Genomic DNA, 22,131 nt, shown 5'->3' with positions numbered 1-22,131 from the left:
CTGGAACTGCACTTAAACCTAATCAACTAATTTTCGATATTTGCTTGTTAGAATATTTTGTGGACCGATTCGACCACACACCGTACATTAAGACAAGTTTTATTGAATCTAAAATATTTTATCTGTCCCTCTAAAAATCATGAGAATTACTGTGTCAACTCAATATTCGTTGCTATCAGGAGGAAAAATCGTTTTCATACTTATACTGATAATCTAATGGCCGATAGTTAACTTTTATCTTAATACATTTGCTTGAATAAGGTCGTAGTTTGGTTGGATTCCAGGCATTTTCTGTTAATTGGCATACTGGACTTCTTGCGTATATATTCTCTGGATTTTAGAACATATTGATTCTTCAATTTGTTGAAATTGTTACTGTTTAATGAATATTATAGTAGGATAGCAATTCCAGAAAATATTAATTGTTAACAGCTATAACGATGAATATCATCACACGATTTTCCACTAATTCGATGACGTTTGTGTATAACATTAGCCAAAAAACAAGATGTGTTGGTAGAATTTCATTCACAGTCTTGCATCATATAAGATATATCTACGTTCCCATTAAAACGAAATGTTTTCGCTTTCACAACTCTGAAAGTGTTTATTTCTGAATAAAACATATGGTCTCCTATTTCATCCGTGAGAAATTGCCTCATTATTTGGATTCTTGAGATAAATTCATGATTAAATGAATTTAAATGAATTAAATTTAAATGAATTAAACTACAGAGTCCTAAGTTCGGGAGTGGTTTCTAGAAACACAAGCATGAAATTTAACTGGTTATATTTGACAACAAATAATAATAATAAAATAATAATTAATAACAAGGAAGGGTCCATGGCAAATGAAAATCCCTTCGCTTCATTTGGTCTTCTGTCTAGAATTTCCTCTCCTCTTAATGGATTTTTTAATTTTTTTTTCAGTTCAGCTCTTTATGGTTTCGAAAGGAGTTTAATATTCTGAGGTATCTAAACCTCCAACGTTCAAATTATAATAAATCGTATTATAATTTTATTCATATATCACGGAAAGTTGTCTCAGGAATTTACAACGCAGAAAGAGTGAAAAAACAATTCCTATTTAAATGTATTTTTTTCAAATGTTCTACGCAAATCTGTAGTTTCACCTACATACCATGTACATGAATATCCACCTAAAGACTTAAGAATGCTATGCGATATTATTACTGTCATATTCTTAAAGACTTACCTTAAATTAGCGGATTCGTGATTTACATAAAAACCAAATAAGATATCAAGTTTAATCTGAGTTCATCTCCATTTAATGTAATAGAAATCTAAATAATTCATAAGCATATTTTACTGAAGAAAACAAAACTTTTTTTTTGTTTGGTTTCGACACATTTTTAACTTAGGTTAACTTTTTATTCCAAAATTTCTTTAAAAAAAAAAAAAAAACAAGGATTTTTTTCTTTAAACCTGATAATTGCTTTTATAATGAGGTTAGGTATAAATTTTTTTTTTTTTATTTCCAAAGCAGATCGTTAAAATGCGGCACTCATTTTCCTTGGAAAATGAGCATCACAAATTAATTTCACGTTCTGTGAAAATATTCCGTCATAATTAAAATACTCTAAAAAGAGTAATTAAATTATTTTAACTGAATTAATATTTCGACTGGAAACGGAGAAATTATTGGAAAGAGAAAACAAATTAAAATTAGGATCCTGGTGAGCGAAAAGAAGTTCGTTACAGCCTCAGGCAATATCCAACTCTCCGCTTTTAGGAATATATATATATATATATACACAGGGTATCTCAAAAATACACAGTATAACTTCAGGAATGAGTTCCTCATATGTAGACAATAAAAATATTTCATATCAACATAGTTTCGGAAATGCTTGGTTTCCCAGTTTTGAACGTCTGTCTTGACCCTTAACTGATCACATCACCTTATAGTAATTGTTCAAAATGTCCACCTTCTGCCTGAAAACAGGCCTCACATCGACGTCTCATGGACTCGCGAAGACGATGCCAAATTCCTGGCATGTTTCTTATTGTCTCAAAACCTGCCACAATTCGATTGCGGACAGTTTCCACATCAGCTACCGGAGTCGAATACACCAATGACTTTAAATGGCCCCACAAGAAGAAATCTAGTGGGTTTAAATCAGTGAACGTGGAGTCGGGCAGTTGGTACACCTCTACCTATCCACTGACCATGAAACCTTCGATTCAGGTAATTGCGGGGTAGGTGGCGGAAATGTGCGGGAGCACCATCGTGCATGAAGTGTGCTTGTTGACGAATGATCAGTGGCGTGTCTTCCAAGAAATCAGGCATGTTGTTTTCCAGAAAGTTTCTGTACGCCTGCCCTGTGAGTTTGTTTGCAAGTACATGGGGCCCAAATAACTTATCACCAAAAACACCCGCCCAGATGTTGAGGCTGAACCACTTTGGTGATGTGAGGGAAGAATTGCATGTGGGTTTTCTTCAGCCCATACATGCTGATTGTGAAAGTTTTGGATTCCGTCTCGTGTGAACTGTGCTTCATCTGTGAATATCACTAAGGCAGGAAAGTGAGGAGTTGTACCACACTGCTTCAAGAACCACTGGCAAAACATTACTCGCGCAGGCTAATCTGCTGGCGACAAGGCCTGTACCCGTTGCAGATGGCAGGGATGCAGTTGGTGTTCTCGCGACACCCTCCAAATAGTCGAGCGTTGAACAGCCAGTTGCATTTCTATTCTGCGTGTGCTGATTCCAGGAGTGGCATGCACAACATCAAAATCTCCTCCTCTACTTCAGGAGTCGTAGATCTTGGTCGTCCTCTGTCGGCAGAACGAGGTGTAAAGGTCCCATGTTCACAAAGGCAGCAATGGATACCTTCAAACGTTTTCCTGTCTAGACATCGTTGTGGGAGCCTTTCGTGATACAAACGACGAGCCTCCAAAGTATTGTCGTCCGTCAAACCGTACACTGTGCATATCCGCTTGATCCTGATTTAAGTACATGGTCGGAAAGGAAAACCAACAGATTCTGTCAGTACCTTGTGATGAAGGAAATCACCTGCTGGAGATAAGACATTCTGGTTAATAACTCGGGAACCTAGCATTTTTGGAACTATGTAGATATAAAATATTTTTATTGTCTACATATGAGGAAGTCATACTTGAAGTTATGCCGTGTATTTTTGAGACACCCTGTGTGTATGTATATATATATATATATATATATATATATATATTTTGAAAACTTTAAACACGAGAGGTATTAGAACCTATAGTACCTAGTGCCGTGCATGGGTTCGAGGTTGAGAAGACGAAAGAAGATATTTTGTTGACATTAGACTTGAACTTCTGTGGACCGAAATTTTCAGGAAATACATATGAAGGAAGGTTGTTCCAGAAAACGGTAGTTAAATGAATAAACGAGGAAAATGAAAAGTTGGTTCTGTGAGTTTGAAGTTGGACAGTAAATGGATGTCGGCGGCACGTGTTCAGACTGTAAAGAGAAGGCGGTAATTATAGAAGCCGATTCAGAAGGACAGTGCCCATGGAAATATCTGTAGAAAAGGCATCCGCAGAAACAGTACGTCTATGAGGCAGCGAGTGGAGAAACTCTGTTACAGGAGAGTCATTAATTAACCTAACTGCCCTCTTCTCAATGGAATCTAGAAGACAGAGGTTTTGGAGACAGTGCCTCAAAAACCTCTGTCGCCACTGGGATCCTCAATGCACAGTTGTCCCAATAAGAAGGGAGGGGAAATGAGATCATAGCTTGATAGTTGTAATGAGTCTCCTTTCATCAATGAGCCAGGTGAGCCTTAGGATGTTTAGTTTGTTGGCCAGAGCAGTGGTTCGGAGCTGGGGAGGTAGGCAAAACTTGTGGCAATACCACTTCAGGAGTCAATACTCAGAGGAGAACAATGGTTTGGTGGTAGAGGAAGATACAGATACCCAAATCTCTGCAGCATAGAGAAGTGTGGGATAAACTATTGTTGCAATGCATCTGACCATGGTGGATTTGTCTGTTACACGTTGTAGATGCTCCTTGGATATCCATCTCAGTCCGGCGGCTTTTGTGAGAAGCATGTCTAGATATTGGCTGAAAAGATGCTTTGGCTTGAAACTGACCAGTAGGTCAATGTGGTTTTGAACAAGCAGGATGGAGGCTCCATTCAGAGTTGGATTGATTTTTGCAGGGTGTTGCTTTAACGAGAAGACCATGGTTTCTGACTTCTCAGGTTGATGAGCAAACCAAATTGTTTGAGATATTGATGAGAGATTGGAGGTTAACTCTTCTGAGATTTGGTGAATGTTTTGATTTGCCTTGATTAGCGTGAGTACCTTTAGATCGTCGACATATACCAGGGTGTTCAGCTTTTGGATTACCAGTGAAGGCGGTGAAGAGGAGGCCAGATAGAACTGCCCCTTGCGGGACTCCAACCGAACTTACCAGTACTTTGAAGTTTTCGGAGTTATCTACAGACAGTTTCACTATGCGGTTATGCAGCAGGGACGTGAGGAAAGATAAGATGTTACCACCTATCTGATAGTGGTTCTCTGGTAACTTTAGGAGAGATTGGTTGTGCATGGCATTGAATGTAGATTCCATGTCTACATAGGTGGCTGGCAGTTTTTTTTCCCCTCAAAGGCTGCGATGATTCTGTTAGTCGTTGCTAGAAGGTTGGTCACAGTTGATCTGTGGGGAAGTGCATAGTAGATTTGTGAGGGGTTGTTTGGCAGGATCTGTATAGCGAGGATTGGCAGCAGTATTTTTATAGCATTTTAAAAATGCTAGATGAGTTTGAGGTGGGCCTATAGTGTTTCACAAGTAACAGAGCTCGAACTTTCGGCCTTGGCTTGACTAGATATTCCTTCCGTTTGTGTGAGAAGCAGCGTTTCGAGAGCACTGAGTTAAATATATGTAATAGAGCTTGCAAGATGTAAGGACTTAGGCTATTAAACATAAATTGCGGCATCCCCATCAGATCCAGTAGTAGTAGAAGTTGCTTGCAGTGAGTTTATGGTAATAATTAACATTTGTCTCAATATTAGTATGGTTGTCAATGGGTCAAAATTGCTGTCAGATGTTGGTAGCCGGGGTGGGTGGTTGATCCTCTGCGTTAAACGTGGCGGTAATCGTGGTAATGTAATCAAGTCAGCTTTGAGGATCAAGTTGTGTTGGAAAATCTGAAGGGATATCCTTATATGGAACTTTCTCGATGCTTATGGTCCTGCCAAGGTACGATTTAACCCCTTTGGATTTCTAGCGATTAAACTCAGCTCGAGCTCTCGAGTAAACAATTCTGTCTGTATTGTTGTCAGACTGCTTCCATAATTTGGGCAGGTGTTGTTTAAGTTCGAAGCGTTTTTTCAGGTGAGGGGCCACCATGCTTTAGAGTGATAAGAGATTGTGACCTTTCTTGTGGCCGCAGTTTAAATGATTATGTAATTTTTCTATGTATGTATAATTTCTGTATCTATGTAATTTTTCTATGTATGATTTCTGTATCTGTGTAATTTTTCCTCTATATTTATTTATTTTATGTATTTTCTAATATTTTATTCTGTGTTACTCTCTAATAAGTTTAGTTGGATGTATGTATGAGTACCCTCCTAGGTAATTTCTGTACAGAAATGTTCGTTAAATAAACTGATGATAATAATAACAACACAGCGACAGTTGGTAAGCAGGATGACAGCCATATGACACGACATCACATGACTGGAGAATTAACCAAGGGATAAACGAAGCTGTCTGGATGAATCTTGGTATGCCCCAAAATTTTAGCCCGATATGGGACAAGCTTTTGGTTGGCCATTGAAAATATGGTAGTTGGAACAGCATCAAAAGTGGGTTATGGTCGGAGTTGAGCACCATCTCTGGGGTTTAATCAATAGTGCAGGGTATGGAAGCTAGGATTAGATCGAGTTGGTTGGGCCCACGAGTTGGGAGTTCGCTGACAAGACACAGGTATGCGGTAAGGTGAGAAAGTAGCTGCTGTTTTAGGTGGTTAAGTTGAGGGGCTAATTGAAGTCACCGCATACGATGTTGACAGTGGCAAGTTAAAGCTGGGCAGTAACCAGTTAGCCACTTCAAAGATGAGGACCTGGGATGGTGATGAGGGGACAATAAACTACAACTACTTGGAGTGCGGTTGATTGGTTCTTGAGTTTGACAGAGGTGGCTTCAAAATCTTGCGATTCACTTGATATGCTATAAATGGGTGTAACCACGGTTCGTTTATAAAATATGGCAATATCCCCTTCCTCTCCTGTCATCTCTCGATGTAAAGATGGACCTATATCCTGCTCGGATTGCGATTTCAATACATTCCTGGTCGCGTTCTAGCCATCTTTCCATGATGCACAGTAGATTCAAATGTCCAGCAAGGAGTAACAGCTGTAAGGTGGCAATTTTATTTCTGATGCTGCGCGCGTTTTGGTAGAGTAGCTGAAGCGTAGTATTCGTAGGGATTTTTACCAAGGTTACTGACCTGTTATATTCGTTTTTCGGTCGCTCATGGTAGGAGCGATTTGTGATTCTGGTTAGGATAGTCGTGTCCTTTTGATGAGAAGTTAGCACGCATGCAGCAGATGACGAAGATGTGTTCACAAAGAGGTTCGTTATATGTGCAACCACATGCAGGCTTATATTCCGGGCCTGGTATTTTGTTATCAGTGTCCTTCAAGAGTCAGTTAGTTTGTATCCAGAGGTTCTTTGCTGTGGCTAAGGGTGCTTTATCTCTGTGAAAGGTTTCATAAAACGGTCGACTTATCGATCCAATTGGCCACATAGATGGGTGGGCGATTTTATTGAAATAATTTGGAAGGCATTCCAGTTTGAAAGCAGCGTAGTTATTACTTTTAACTGGCAGCTGCTTTACGGAAACACATAACTGGAGTTGTTCAACGTCGGCTGCGATTTGGGTCGGGGATCGCATGGGAATCAAATTTTGAGACGAAGATGCTTGTTCTTGCTTTTGTAGGCTGTCTTATCGCGCGCAGCTTCGATGCAGCAGAGGCACCCATGGAAACTAGGAACTATTGTATTGGTAGGGACTTTGAGTAGGTTTCGGATTGATAGCTGGAGGAGCATTCTTGCGCGATCCAGCTACGAATTTTGCCCAGATTGAGGAATTATCAGAATGGGTATGCTTACCCCATAGTTGGTATGGGAAGTGGTAGCGGAAGAGCTGTGGGCCTCATTACCGTGGAAGTATATGCTGATGTTTACAGGTTCGACAAGCACGTGGAAATATGGGGTTGTTTGATTTGGGCTGCTTTTTTGTGTAATGTAGCAATGCAGCAGGTGATTGGGAGAATAATGGATGATGACCGAACTGTTGAGTCGTCATGTGATCCAGTCATCGCTTAGCTGTTTGTTGTGTACATATATAGGGTCCATGAGTGCTGGCTGGTTGCCTCTTTTGAGGGCGAGCTGGTCGGGCCGGTTTGCAATATGCCCTTATGATATTTATATATATTGTATTAATTTGTCTAAATGTATGTTGTTTCCATAAGCGGTCCATGTCTGGCTATACTGTATAGCTAATGGGTGGTGAAGTTAGGAAAGTACTTAGGATAGTAATAGACACTCCTATACTCGTATTGCACTAATAGCTCAGAGTATTGAAGAATTTTAGGGGAAGGACAGTGAAAAGAAAATGATTGAAGAAAATACAGTAGGTGCTCAGGCAATCTGGGGGGCGCAAGATCCCGTCCGTATTAGTAACAGCCCTGGATTGGGTTATTGCAATTTATTACAATTTGGAAGATGCCTTTGTATCTCTGTATATCGGAAATGTTTTCTCTAATGCTTAAATAAACCCTAAAGCTATTAACTATTAAAATTAAACATATGAACTAACTAACATTAAAAACTCAAAATTAAAAGGTAACTGGCAGATATAGATGAAACGGTAGCTCTTCCCAAATCGTGGAACGCCTGAACAGCCAATATAAACTTTCAAAAGTAAATCTCCACCTTCCTTGCGGCAGGGACGAAAACGATCCAGCAGCTCTCCTCGTGTCTATTATTCACTAATTATTGCTGGAGGGGAATCTGTGTTCGTAGAGAACCTCATATGCTGATTGATTGTGATAGAATAAAAGCCCCGTTAAAAAAATTAAATATCTTGAGTCTTCATTGATATGGGTGATAATAGAAAATATCAATTTTCTATCTGAAAATGTCAAAATTTGTTAATATGATGGCAAGAATTAATAAGAAGGATTGGGGTATTAAAGGTAAGGCACTATTTGTTCTTTATGACTGTTTTCTTTCCTATTGTTTATTACGGTATTTCAGCTTTTATAGACTGTTAATTAAAACAAAATACGCATATAAAAAAAAAACCGTATTCCATTCAGAGGAGGATGCTCCTGTAAAATGGCTCTTGTTGTAGAAATGTCCCACTGATGCGCTACAGATAGTCATACGGAAAATTCCAATTAACTTCTTTCTGATTTACAGAGTAATGACTTTCAACATTCGACGTGAAACTCCTTTTATTATTCGTGATGTTGAGTTGGATTTGGCTAATGATCCTAAATTGAGGCTAAGCAAATCTTAGCTATATTGACGATTCTTTGGAACCATAGATAGGCTAACTCAAATAAAGGTGAAATAACTCGTAGGTTATTTCCCTCTGTTGTTGATGTTCCATCAGAAAAATGGTTTATGCCTAATTTACAAACTGTTTTTATTAACCGGTCATGGCTCATTTTTAGCAAAGCTGAATCAGATGGGTGTTTCAGAAAGGTCGCAGTGTCATTGTACGGCTCTGGAGACGTGGTGTCATGTTTTATATTATTGTCATGAGTATTTCAATCTCAGAAATGAATTTTTATTTGCTAGTTGAAATCTTTTTCACTTGACTGAAGGCGATGAGGCTCAATTACTTAAGAATAAGGAATATTTTCAGGCTTTCCAAATTTTTTTTTCCACAAATTGTTCCAGAGAAGATTAGTGCTACTTCAACTTGATGAAAGAAGAGTAAAAGGCTTGTAGACTATCATCTCATGTTGACTTCGTAGGATCAGTGACTCCTTGCCCCACTTTGATCTTATTTATTTCATATGGTTCAATGTGACGTGTGCTTGGCCTGTGGATCCTTGTGCCTCAATTTATAATTCTGTATATCATAAATCTGTATATCATATGAAGGTATATAATACATATATTTATATAGCGGAATTGCCAATTTCTGGCTAGAGGCAGCTTGCTAATAAATAAAAAAATGTTATTCACTGATTGATAAGCAGACAGTCATGACACAAACGGCATAGCATGGTGCAAAACACAGAACTTATATAACATACATTTCTAGCTAGGCTGAGTAACTTCAGCATCAGGCGGATTAGGAAAGAATCTTCTGTTACCGCCTTAACAAAGAAAGATACATACGTAATTACTAAGCCATGACAATCTCCCTAAATTAACAATTTATTTTCCAAAAAAGGAATTACTTAAATTCCTTTTTTGGAAAATAAATAAACTTAAATTACAAAAAACAGCTTAGCTTAATGTTATTCTTTTTCTCTTTAAAGAGTTAGTTAAATTTTATTTTTCCCGGAACTAAGTCTTGGCAATAGTTTATACTGAAAGTTATCTGTATGAATTTAGTCTTTCTTTGCGGATTATGCATACCAAGTGAAATCTTAAAGCACCGAGGGGATTTTTCCTCATGTAGCAATCTTCAGTGTTTAAACCATTTTCTGTCAAGAGGACGTTAGGCGTGTAAGGAAATGGCGCAAGGAAGTTGTAGGTGATACATAAATTCTGCAGAAAATTGTGATATATGACATCGTTTATGGCACGCTAAGCAGTTCTTGGCATCTGCGCCGACTAAATGAATTAGTTCAGTTAGTTGGATCTGCTGGAAACTATTTGAACAACTGCTAGATTTCGAAAAGGCAAGACAAATGAACTGCCCAGAACTTTCCATGATAGCAAACTTGACTTGAATTCCAGTGCTTCATCTTTCTTATTTCACATAGAGTGAGTTAAACCATTACAAAATTAGTGTCCTTTCAGCTTATTAAAGTAATTCTTTATTCTAATTCTACATTTAAATGAACAATGTTTAAAACGAACCTATGTTTAAATCAACACGTTTTCGAGACCTAGTTATACACTAATAACAAAGGCATTAATAATGCCTTGGTGTCTGGGTTTTATTAACAGCATGCATGCATTAATAAGATAACACTGGTTGGTATGCATGATTTTTTTATGATTGATAATTATGAGTACATTTGTATTCCCACCCTGATGAAATTACTAAAAACCGCTGCAATTTTTTTTAAAACAGGTCGAAATTTTCGGGAAAAAACTGGCATCGCAATATTTGTAGTAGTGCACCCAATTTACATATGGAAAATATCGCGGAATTGTATTTCCTAATAGGAGTTTTGATATTTTATCATATTAATATGTGCTATTAATATTATTATTAATGTAACGTTTTTGATCACTTGAATAGAAATTCGTGACCAAGAACGATGATTCTCGCATCTGAAAGCAAGACTGGGACTAATGAAATGGTTTGTCAAGGCACAGGAACAACATGAATATTCTTTTACTGCACTGCCACCTTGAATAATTTCCACAGAATTGTGATGTAGTGAGTGAAGAGGAGGAGGAGGATGAAAATGTTCAACCAAGATACGACTACGGAACAAGAAAATTGAAGGGTAAATAGAGTAAGGTAATTACTGCAGTCTACTGTTTGATGTCTGAAATGTAAAATAATGAACCATTGTATACTCCCCACCATGACTTATGGAAGTGAAACTTGGGCACTCACCAAAAGAATGGAAGAGAAGCTGAGAACTTCACAGCGAAGAATGGAACGAATTATATTGGGAATCAGCCTGTTAGATAAGAAGAGAAACACATGGATTAGGGAGCAAACTCAAGTAAAGGACATTCTTATCAAAACTAAAGGACTAATATGGTCTTGGGCAGGACACATAGCTCGAAGACATGACAGATGGACTAAGAGAATAACAGAATGGTACCCAAGAGGAGCTAGAAGAAAACCTGGAAGACAACGACGGAAATGGACAGATGAAATCCATGAGTTTGTAGGTAGTAAATGGATGGCCACTGCAAAAACAGAAGGAACTGGAAAGTTGATGGAGGGGCCTTCATTCTGAAGTGGATTAAAAATAGCTGATGATGATGGCTGTTGATGTTGAAAAAGATTGCGTTATGAGAATAAGTTTCAAAGAAGTGCTAAATCACCCCTACGCAATAACAATAAAATGTGTTGAGCCACGAAAAATATTCTTTCAGAAAGATGACTTTTTTATTCGCAAGCCAGGGGTTTGCAAATCCCAGTTTTCGGAAGATATTCTGGGGGAGTAGAAAACTGTGTAGGCTTTGGGATGAAAAACCAAACCACCCCAGATTTTAGTATTTCAAAGTGTAGTCAACGACTAATATATCTGTAAGAGTTCATACGTTATTATATGTTTAATTTTTACAGTTATTAGACAGAACCACAATGGCAGCGATAATCAAAAAGTTGTACCAGTATTGGATACTGGTGCCCAATCCATATCTACGCATTGGTAATTATAAGCTCGGTTGTTGTTGTTTGTTTGTTTGTTATTTGGAGCATTAGCAACTAAGGCCATATTGCTCCGGGATATGCGGTGGTCATTCCCTGACCTTTCTGCATCCTCTGTATTTGGTGGTGAGGGGCTCGAACCCTGGTCTAATCAAGAAGCGTGTGCTACGCACTGCTGCTCCTTCCCACCTGGCTACAGAGGCGCCTTATATATATATAAGCTCGGTTCCAGAAGCGTGCTCTTCAAAGTTACTTGGAAGGCATATTACAAAAGTCTCTATACTAAGGTGAAAATTAAAGCGCTAAGATCCGTACCGTGGCAGGTAAAAGGAAGTGAATTTCTCGATTCTTTATTCAATTTAAAATATGCTTAATATGTATAAACGACGTAGTATTTTATGTTTCTAGAATTCATTGCTTCTAAAAAGTAAAACGTAATGAATTTGCGGTACACATCTTTCTCTCTTTTGTTATGTCGTTCCGCATATAGAGTGCATCAGAACCAATATCATTTCCCTATTACGTAGGGTAATGGTATTTCGAAGGCCGGCCCCCAAAAGCCGTGAATTTGCATTACTCAATTTCTCTATTATTAGTGCGTTACTTAGAGGTAAAATTTCACTACCACTGTTGGAGGCTCAACACCTAAGTGGCGCATATATATATATATATATATATATATATATATATAATAAAACTAAATTACAGACTAGTAGAAACATTTAATAATATTCACTTCTTTAGTACAAGCTTTCAGCAGGAATGACGGTGAAAAAACGAAATACCAACATCGCAAAGGTTAATCATAAATTCCTAAAACTATTATATATTCTTCGGCAGAATTTGTCTTTAAATTCTCTGGATGGCTATTGGTCAACGTAAAATTAAGTTGAGTTGATATTTTAATTCCGGAAACTTTTTTCCTTAGTCAGAAGAGCGTTCAGTGCATTGCTAAGCATAACAGAGTAGATTTTCTTTAATCGATGGAGAGGGTTAAAGAAAGCTTATTTTTAAAAATGCTGCCAAGAACTCTTACCTCCAAGGATAAGCTGTGCTGCACTATGGGCCGACTCAAAGTCATTCACAACGAAACACTGATACATTCCTTTGTCTTCTTGCTCAACAGAGTTTATCCTTAGAACGTCTCTCGTGACTAGCTGAATCCGGGTACTTGTCCTTGTAGGAAGACAGTCTTTTTTCCACTCAACAGCAACAACGGGATTCCCGGAGACAGAACAGTTAAAAGTGGCAGGTTTTCCTGCATCTACACTTTGATGCTTGGGGATGATTTGAGCAGAAAGGGGCACTAGAAAAAAAGGAAGATAAATGGAAGTATTACACTTCGTTTTATTACGAGTTGCAATAAAAAAGGCACAGTATAAAGTAAAAACTCAGGTAGTAAATAATGCACAGACATATAAATATAAATTTGATATATAAATATAAAACTTATTTATAAGAGAGAGAGAGAGAGAGAGAGAGAATTCCGTGTTCCTTTATATATTCGAGAACATATTTGAGTATCGTACTTCCTGGCTATGACGTTTTGCAATCTGAGAAGTGTACATTTTCAGTTCTTTGTACTGCTCTCTTTGAACTTCAAGATTTTCCGTATAAAATGTTAATGCTTCTCCAATATGTTGTTACTTACTTACCTACCTTTTTGGCTGCAGTAAAATCCGGGCCAATTCAAATGTCCGCCTTTTGTCTCTCACTCTCACCTGCATTTTTCGTCCGACCCACTTTCTCAAGCTGCTTCTTCCAAAGACAGACTTTATGATGGAGTATTCCGAAAAAAGGGCTGAATTCGATCACCGACAAATTCCATAAACTGGAATGCATGATAGACCTTTCATCTAGGAGCCTTTATGTGTGTCAGATTATTATTAAAAACGCTCCTACATGAAAGGTAAGATGAGCCAAATAGACCTTTTAAAGAGATAATGGATATGATCGGTCGATGTTACTGATCAAATAGAGAGGTATATCACGCCCATCTTGAACGGCATAATATTGAAACGAAACAAAGTACTCTAATATTAATAGAATTTATTAATATTTTGGTTAATTTCAAGAAAAAAATAATCTATCATGAAAATATGAGAAAACCTGTTCGATTGAAGCGTGAAGGATCATAAAATGTTCCAGTGAATATCAGTCAATTCGATGGAAGGAAAGGTAAAAGATATCTGCATACAGAATTCATGCATCAAAGGTCTGATTAAATTGCTTCAAGAATCGAACTGTCTTAATTTCAAGATAACTGAGTGGGGAACCATACACTGGGAACAAAGCCCAAGTTGTTGCGTTAAAGATAACCATCCTTCAGTGTACTTAAAGGATATGGATTGAGAAATCTTTAATGAAATGAGCACTGTTTTATTGTAATATATTCCAACCGAAGCTTAAGAAAGAATCCTGCCTTGGTGTTAAAAAAAATAGGAAGAGGTTACGGTTGTCATTAAACGATAATATGGGTAGTGCAAAAGTCTGCTCATTTGAAAGATCCACCAAGGAACAATTTAGTTAAATTTAGAAAATTGACCTTTCGTAAAAAGCAGCGCGTTATACCTGAAATGAAGTGGATAAATGTGAAAACTTAATCTTAGATACGTAAAATTTTACCAAACTTCAGCAAATTGAGAAATTTGTTAGGTCACGGGAATTTTTAATTGTTATTCGTTAACAAGATTAACGATTCACGATAGTAGGCGATGTATTAATCAGTTGGAGTTTCAAAATTTGCACATAAAGAGTTAGATTGGAAAAGCGATTTTCTAAACACCTTTAATGTTTTAGAACTTTTGGGTTGTTGTACACAAACAATATCGACACAGCAACTTTCATCATTTCTGTTAAACAACAGACCAGATAAAAGAAAAGCAAGTATCCTAGACTACTGTGGCCTATCCGAAATTACAAAATCCGGAAAGGATCAGGTCCTCTGAGATTCAGGAAGTTTGACTGAACCCAAATATGTCCCCTGAAAGTGTTGAAGTTTGACTGAACCCACTGAGTGGGTTGAAACGCACCACCTCTCTGGATTTCAGAAAGGGAGATAAAAACTGAATATACGCGTTCGTGTTAATTGCTTTTCAAATGATGGAGGGGAGCAGTAACCGGTGATTTCTTACTAAAATATTAGGTGATTATCAGTTACAATGCTAAATGGTGTAAGTGTCAAGAGATTACGATCTTTAGAACGTTTCAGCTTTTTCCTGCATTTTTTTTTTTTTTTTTTTTGAAACTATCAAACGAGCAATGCGCTTCCCAATGAACAGGAGTAACAGGAATGCGCACATTAATGGCATTATGACCTGAAGCAGAAAGGCATATGGTGATAATTTATCTTGAAGGCGCATGAAAAAAAAATTATCGAACGACAGATAATAAACATTAGCAGACTATAAAGAATATAAAAGGAACAAGTTTAGATTGTTATTTCATGAAAATGGAGTATGAAACCGACTTGTGTACCAGGCGATGGAATTCACTTTCAAAACTTTCAAATTCAAGACTGACTACTCACTGGTTGGACATCATATATATCACATTGATACCGTGGCAGTGCATTTCGGAACTTCATAGCAAATTAGTTTTGGGAATGATAGTGAGGTTTTTTTTAAATTATTATTTAATATATATTTTGAATTCATACAGCGCGTAAGTTAGTTTATATGTATATTTAGTTAAGTATTTGTAGAGTTATACAGAAGGCATTTGTTAACGATGTTTTGGAGAAAAATTCGTAACTTCCATTCGGTAGCTTAAATTTAACTTCACTAGTGGCTAAAGTTTTGCCAAAAGCTTCATTTCTGTAATATTTTGGTAATACAATTTTTGTAACATATTGTAAATTTAAATCTTGTAATCTTTCTAAAGTTAAAAATTTACCTTAATGAGGATTGCAACAAGGTCCTCTTACAATAGGAAGTCTAGGATATCGTGACCCATACGGATATGCCTGAGGGTATTTCCGGTGTGATTCACGAGTTCATCTGTATGGCATATATCAGTGGTCGGCAACCAGTGGTCCGCGATAGAATTTTGGTGGTCCGCAGAGTAATTTGAATATATTTACAATTTTCGTGTTTATTAAAATGTTTCATTATATTCTGATTCTACTTTTTTGCAATTTTCGCCTTATTACGTTGCATGTTTATAAAATGCCCATCGCTAACTATTGGCGATGCTATTATCGTAAAAAAATATAGAAGGCTATTTCTATTTCTTTTCGATGGCCTAGCCTGGGCACGGCGCAGTTCTTAGGTAAGTGACCAGTGATATTTTTATTTTAACTGTGCACAGTGTGATATTTAATGGCATCAAAGAGCTTCAGTTTGATAACTATCTTATTTCTTGTTTGGTTTCAGATTCAAATAAAATAATCCCAATGAGTGAGAAAAAACAAGCAAGCATTTTGCGCTTCTTAGGTAATACATCGCGTTGTCATGAGAGTTTATCCAATGATGCCATGAAACCTTCGAAACTCGGCAGGCACTTGCAGTCAAAACACCCAGATTTAGCTAAAAAGCCAGTTGAATACTTTCAAAGGACGCGTGAAAATTTGAAAAGCGAAAAAGTTCATTAGCAACAATGATTGTTGAAGATAAGTTCTTAGTAAAACCTTATTTGATAGCACTTCAAATCGCGAGATGTAAAAAGCCGTATATGATTGGAGAAGAATTAATTAAGCCTTGCTTTTTACAAGCATGTGAAGAGGTTTTGGGGAAACAGGCTGTCCAGAAACTGAAAGGAATTCCTATGTTCTCTAACACTGTGAATCGCAGAATTGAAGACATGGCCGAAGATATTGAAAATCAAATGATTGCACTTGTGAAAATTATACGTTTTATTCAATTTAATGTGACCAATCAACAGATATAACTAACAAGGCAGTTCTTCTTTGTTTTGTGAAGTTTGATTTCCAAGGAGAATTAAAGGGAGAACTCCTCTGTTCGCTAATCTTGTCGGGTAAAACAATCGGCTCTGAAAATTTCAATGCACTTAATGATTATTTCCTGAAATGAATGGAATGTATTGAATGGAAGAAATGTGTTGGGATATGCACAGACGGTGCCGCAAGCATAAATGGACATCTTCAGGAGTTGTTGCAAAAGTGAAAGACGTTGGACACCCAGACATCTTGTTTATTTATTGTATTATACATTGTGAGCAACTTGTGGCGAAAAGATTATCTCCAGATCTGCGCAAAGTACTCTCTGATGTAATTAAAATTGTAAACGAAAATCGCCACAAAGCGCTCAATTCTCGAATATTTGAGGCACTTTGTGAAGAAATGGGCTCTCAGCATACTCATGTTCTTCTTCTTCACGCTGAGGTGAGATGGCTGTCGAGGGGCAAAGTACTAACCCGATTGTTCGACCTGCGCCAAGAAGTAAAGTTATTCTTCCAGAAGCAAAATAATTCGAGGTTCCATGATCTCTTGTCCGACAATGTTTCGCTAGCCAAACTTGCATACCTGGCAGATATATTTTTTCTTTTAAACCAGCTGAACACGTCCTTGCAAGGACAGCTTACAGACGTGTTCACACTGCGAGGCAAAATGGATGTATTTTAAAGGAAGATATTGCTGTGGCAAAAGCGATTGACTGAAGAAGATCTGCAAATGTTCCAAAATTTTGATGATTATATGAAACAGGAGGATGTCAAGTAATAACTGTTGTTCAATTGCACTTACAGTCGCTCACTGACTCTTTTGGTCGTTATTACCCAAAGGAAGAGGACCCCAGACACGGAAATACGTGGATAATAGATCCATTTTCGGCGAAAATCGAGGATAGTAATTTGAACATGAAAGAAAAAGAAAGCCTAATCGATCTAACATCCGACGACAGTCTCAAAGGTAAATTCCACTCGTCCCTAACAAGATCTCATTTTTGGCTTTCCGTAAAAAGTGAGTACCAAGTGCTGAGTGAAAAGGCCATCAAAATTTCATTCCATTCGCAACTACATATGTGTGAAAAGACATTTTCATCAGTTACGGCAATTAAAAACAAGTACCGCTGTCGGCTAGAAATACAAACGGCTCTCCGTGGTGCAGTAACGTCATTGGAGCCAAGAATCGAACGGCTTATTTGAAATAAGCAGCAACAAATATCACACTGATTATTTTGCTATAATTAATCCTTTATACACCTCTATGTCAAGGTGCACTGATATTTGATAATTGTTAATATTAATTGTTTCTGTTAATTCATTTTTAATAAAATGAAATTTAAAATGTTTTTTTTTTTTGCATTTTTTCATTACTATACTTTTTTATCATTATAAGGCCATTATATTATTAATTATATTAACATTAATGATATTCGCAGTCGACAAGGAATATAGGCAGAAAGTACTCGGTCGACTTCCTTCCCAGGACCACGTCACAGGACATTAGAACCTGCTCCCGAGGACCTATCCAGCACTGCAATAGATCCATCATCCCAGTGTTCAAAACTTTCAGGAATCATAATGCTTTTTGTTTTTTTTATGTTTATTATGTTGTGTGATTTCTTTTATGTAAACCCCTGGCTTGTAGTCGTGAAGGGAGTTGTATACAGCAATGTGCTTTCTGTATATAATAAAGAATTCTTCTTCTGAGATCCAATTTTTTTGCAAATAACTTGGAGTGCAAAAACAAGTGTAAGTACCATTTAATATTTAGAATGTTACTTTTATGGAAGAAATCATGGTAGTTGTCCTCGGGATTCAAAATTTTGAGTTTAGTGGTCCGTGAGGTCCGAAAGGCTGGCGACCGCGAGAATGTATCGTAAGGTTGGTCTAGTAGACAAATCTAGCTCAACTGATGATTCTTTTTTTTTTTTTTTTTTTTTTTTTTTTGCACACGATGTAAGGCGTGTACCGATCTCAAAATTAGAAGTTGGTACATTACAAGAATAATTTGAGTCACTGAAAAAACGAGTGCTTGCCATAGAAACAAATGTAATTAGGAGCTCGTCAGGGACTCAAATATTAATTGTGATCTGTCAAGTGATGCACCCCCGATTCAGATCCCAGATAGGAACAGTCAAATGCATGTTCACTCTGATTAAAGGTGATCAAGTTTCACAGGAACACTATTCTCAGGAAACTGGTAACATTTTTTGTAATAAAGATAGGTGGGCCCGACCAGAGCTTATTTTCCGGTAGCAAATATTGAGGATACCAACAGATTGTCAGATTTTAAGAGAGAAAAAGAAAACATTATTATTCATGTGGGGACTAACGGTATTAAATGAAAACAACCTGACTATTTGTTGGATAAATAGAGGACCATGCTGAAAACGCCGCGAGTTAGATCAGAATGTGTATGGACTGTATCTACAATTCTGACCAGATACAATAAGCGGGATTATAAGCTGAAAGCCTTCTGGATTAACTCAAAACTTTGGAGATTTTTATCAGTGGCCCGCACTTTTAGGTAGAAGGAATTTATTTTGTATAGATGGTAATCCTTTTAACAAAGGTAGTAACAAGGATTTTGCCAGTATCATTCAGGATAATGTAAAGGTACGGATTTTAACTTCATTGAGTTACAGAGCGATAAAAAGTACTGAAGCCGACAACAGGTACAAGTTGATCTGTAATAGTACCACAAATAAGGTCAGGGAGACTAAGACTGCGTATGAGAATGCATTGGGCTAAGAGAGCAAAGCATGGAGACAATGAATTTTTCATTGTCTGTGAATACGACGAAGAAGAAAGCTCATCAGATTGAACTCTTGTGCACTGGTTGTAAGAAATTCTTGAATAACCCAGCTGATGTTGCGGATGAACTGAATAGGTACTTTGCATCGGTTTTACAGAAGCAAGACCCTTCATACTGAAAAGAGGTCGAGTCATAAGAAATCAATGATATCGTAATTACAAATGGTTGTTTATTGGAAAAAAATCTGAGTATAAAGCAAGTAAGTCTCCCGGAACTGACGGCATATACCCTGTAGTTTTGAGGGAAAGCACGAGGGAGTGCATTGAACCGTTGAGGTTAATTATCAGGGCATCTTTGGACTCGGAGGAGATTCTTTTGGATTGGAAGTGCTCTAAGAACGAAGTTGGTAACTACAGACGGGTTAGTCTCCCTTCGGTGGTAAGTAAAATCTTAGAGGCAACGATTAAGAGTACAATCCAGACACATATAGATAGCTGTGACATTCTGAATATCAGACAACATGGTTTTGTTAAGGTAAAATTATGTTTAACTAACTTAGTAGGCTATTTTGACACAGTTAATCATGAGCTGTATGTAGGGAACAATTGTGACCTAATTTATTTTGATTTTAGCAAGGCTGTCCCCCATAAGAGGTTGCTGTATAAATTGTAACTTGTTGGAATTACTGGAAAACTTCGAAGTTAGATTGCTAGGTGGCTGCAAGGTAGAAGGTAGTGGGTTTGTGATTAATGAATACTCTTCAGATTGGCGTAAGTCAGGAGGCGAGTTCTGAGTCCCCCAAGGATCATACTTGGACCACGGTTGTTTCTGATTTTCATAAATGACATCGACTATGGGTTAGAAGGCTTGATGTCAAAATCTGCAGACAACGTGAAGATTGGTGGAGTAGTTAATGGTAGATATCAAGCAGAGTTCCTTCAGGATGCTTGAACAGGCTGCAAAAGAATGGTTAGAAAAGTGGCAGCTAAGTTTTAATGAAACAGTTACACTTGGGGAATAGCAACCCCAAAACCCCAATAAAACAGTGGAGGAGGAAAGGAATCTGGGAGTTACAATACGGAAATATAGAAGCTTTCTGAACGGTGTAAACAGGAAACCCCATTGTGTCCTATCGATGATTTATCGAACATTATCCTGTAGATATATGGAGGTCATAATGTTACTGATAAGGCAATCGTAAGACCATATTTGGAATACTGTGTTCAAGTATATAGATATCGTCTGAAAAAAAAAAAAAGACATTGGGCTTCATGAAAGAGGTGAGATAGATAGAAGGACACCGTCTGAGGAACGACTCCTATTATGTCGGCTACAGAGTTTGGCAACCAGACACTTCAGCAATGACCTGATTGAGGTTTATAAGACTCTTGAAGGGGTTAGTAAAATGAATGAAGGTGGCATTCTAATACTATAAAGAATTCCAGAACTAGGAGCCATAAATTAAAATTAGAGGTTGAGGTTCAGATTAGATGGTAAGAATTTTTCTTTCAGCCAGCGAGTCCTTGATTGCTGGAACAAGTTTCCCACGCAGGTAGTAGACGCTTACAGTTTGAATAAATTCAACAGTCAACTGAATAGTTCCCTCTGTAACGAAGGAAGCATATAATTTGTAATTTCTTATCTATTTTTTTTTTTTTTTTTTTTTTTTTTTTGTGTTTGCCAGTGCAGAAAAAGCTTGATGTGGCTTGCTTGTACTATATGGCTGTATGACTATTACTATTACAAAAAAGGTATTGCAGTAGATATGCTGTGCTGAGTTGCGTAATTTAGGCCAACAAATTAAAAATAGCATGCCAAATTAAGCAATCTGCATCTTCTTAAAATTTTATCCAGGTTGAAAAAAACCTTTAAGAACTTTACTTTCTGGTTTAAGTTTTTCTACTCTTTCCTTAAGATACCTGAAAAGAGTTATACATTATTTATTTAAATTAGAGAAGGATTTATTTTTCTCCATTATTCCGGATTTGATTTTATTTGAACAAAAGTAACTGATAATTCAGTTTATTTTCTTATAAGAAACCAAATTTTGTAATGTACTAAGATATTCACTGAATTCGAAGTAGGAATTCATATATATTTTACTTCGATTATATAGTTATTTAAATTTTAAACACTAAGTAAGAATTGTTTTTCGCACTGAGGTAAGTAAATGTGCATTAACAAGAAATGCATCAAAGTCTGATTATTAATACTGAGGAATAACATGATTAAACGGAACAGCTCATAAAATAATAAAATAAAAGTAGGCAGTTTCACGCTTTTGAAAAGAAGAGAAAATCGAATTGCAAACAATCGCTTCTGCCTTGGGACTGTTGAAATCTAATTTATAAAGTACTTTGTAAATATTAAGGTGCGCTTTGTATCATAGTCCACATTAAAAATTCTTCTTGCTAGCTTCAACTAACAAATTAAAAACAAATTCAGAGGATAAGCAATGAACAACTTGGTTATTTATTTAGATGACGACAATTACCAGACAGCATTTTTAGTTCTGCTGTTTATTCAATGTTTGTGCGTAGTTGGTTCGTTTCATTTATTCAGTGAGCAAAATAACGCTTTCGTGTTTTGCTCATGGAAGAAAATTATTTCCATTTTTCACACTGTAATTTCTAGTAAAATGGCAGTCTTTAGTGAAGAATGCAAATGAAACATGTTAATTGCGTTGATGTTCAACTCAGCTCAATAAGCAAGTAAGCAGGTCAAGAAAGAATGAGATCCCTTAATTAAATTACGTTCCACAATATTAATGTTAAAATACATATATGTTAATGTTGAACTAATATCATTCTAAACGGTTATAAGAAGGATATAATTCAACACCACATTAAGACGTGGCAAACCCTCGGACGTTGTTGCTAATAAAGGGTACACTGCATTTCACTCTGTGTACAAAGTTTATAT

At 37.0% G+C, this 22,131-nt stretch overlaps 1 protein-coding gene across 1 annotated transcript in view; it reads right to left on the bottom strand.

Moving 5' to 3' along the window:
• LOC150084459 (cell adhesion molecule Dscam1-like) overlaps nucleotides 1-22,131 on the bottom strand; it is a 643,445-nt gene that overhangs the window by 210,564 nt on the left and 410,750 nt on the right. The window contains exon 6 of the mRNA XM_090376243.1: nucleotides 12,589-12,858. Coding sequence (XP_090232369.1) covers nucleotides 12,589-12,858 — 270 coding nt within the window. The remainder of the gene's footprint in view (nucleotides 1-12,588; nucleotides 12,859-22,131) is intronic.

This window comes from Mastigoproctus giganteus, chromosome 6, assembly GCF_048544385.1.
Source record: "Mastigoproctus giganteus isolate SK-2022 chromosome 6, ASM4854438v1, whole genome shotgun sequence".
In the NCBI taxonomy this organism is placed as follows: Eukaryota; Metazoa; Arthropoda; class Arachnida; order Uropygi; family Thelyphonidae; genus Mastigoproctus; species Mastigoproctus giganteus.
This window is presented reverse-complemented; position numbering and strand designations above follow the sequence as displayed.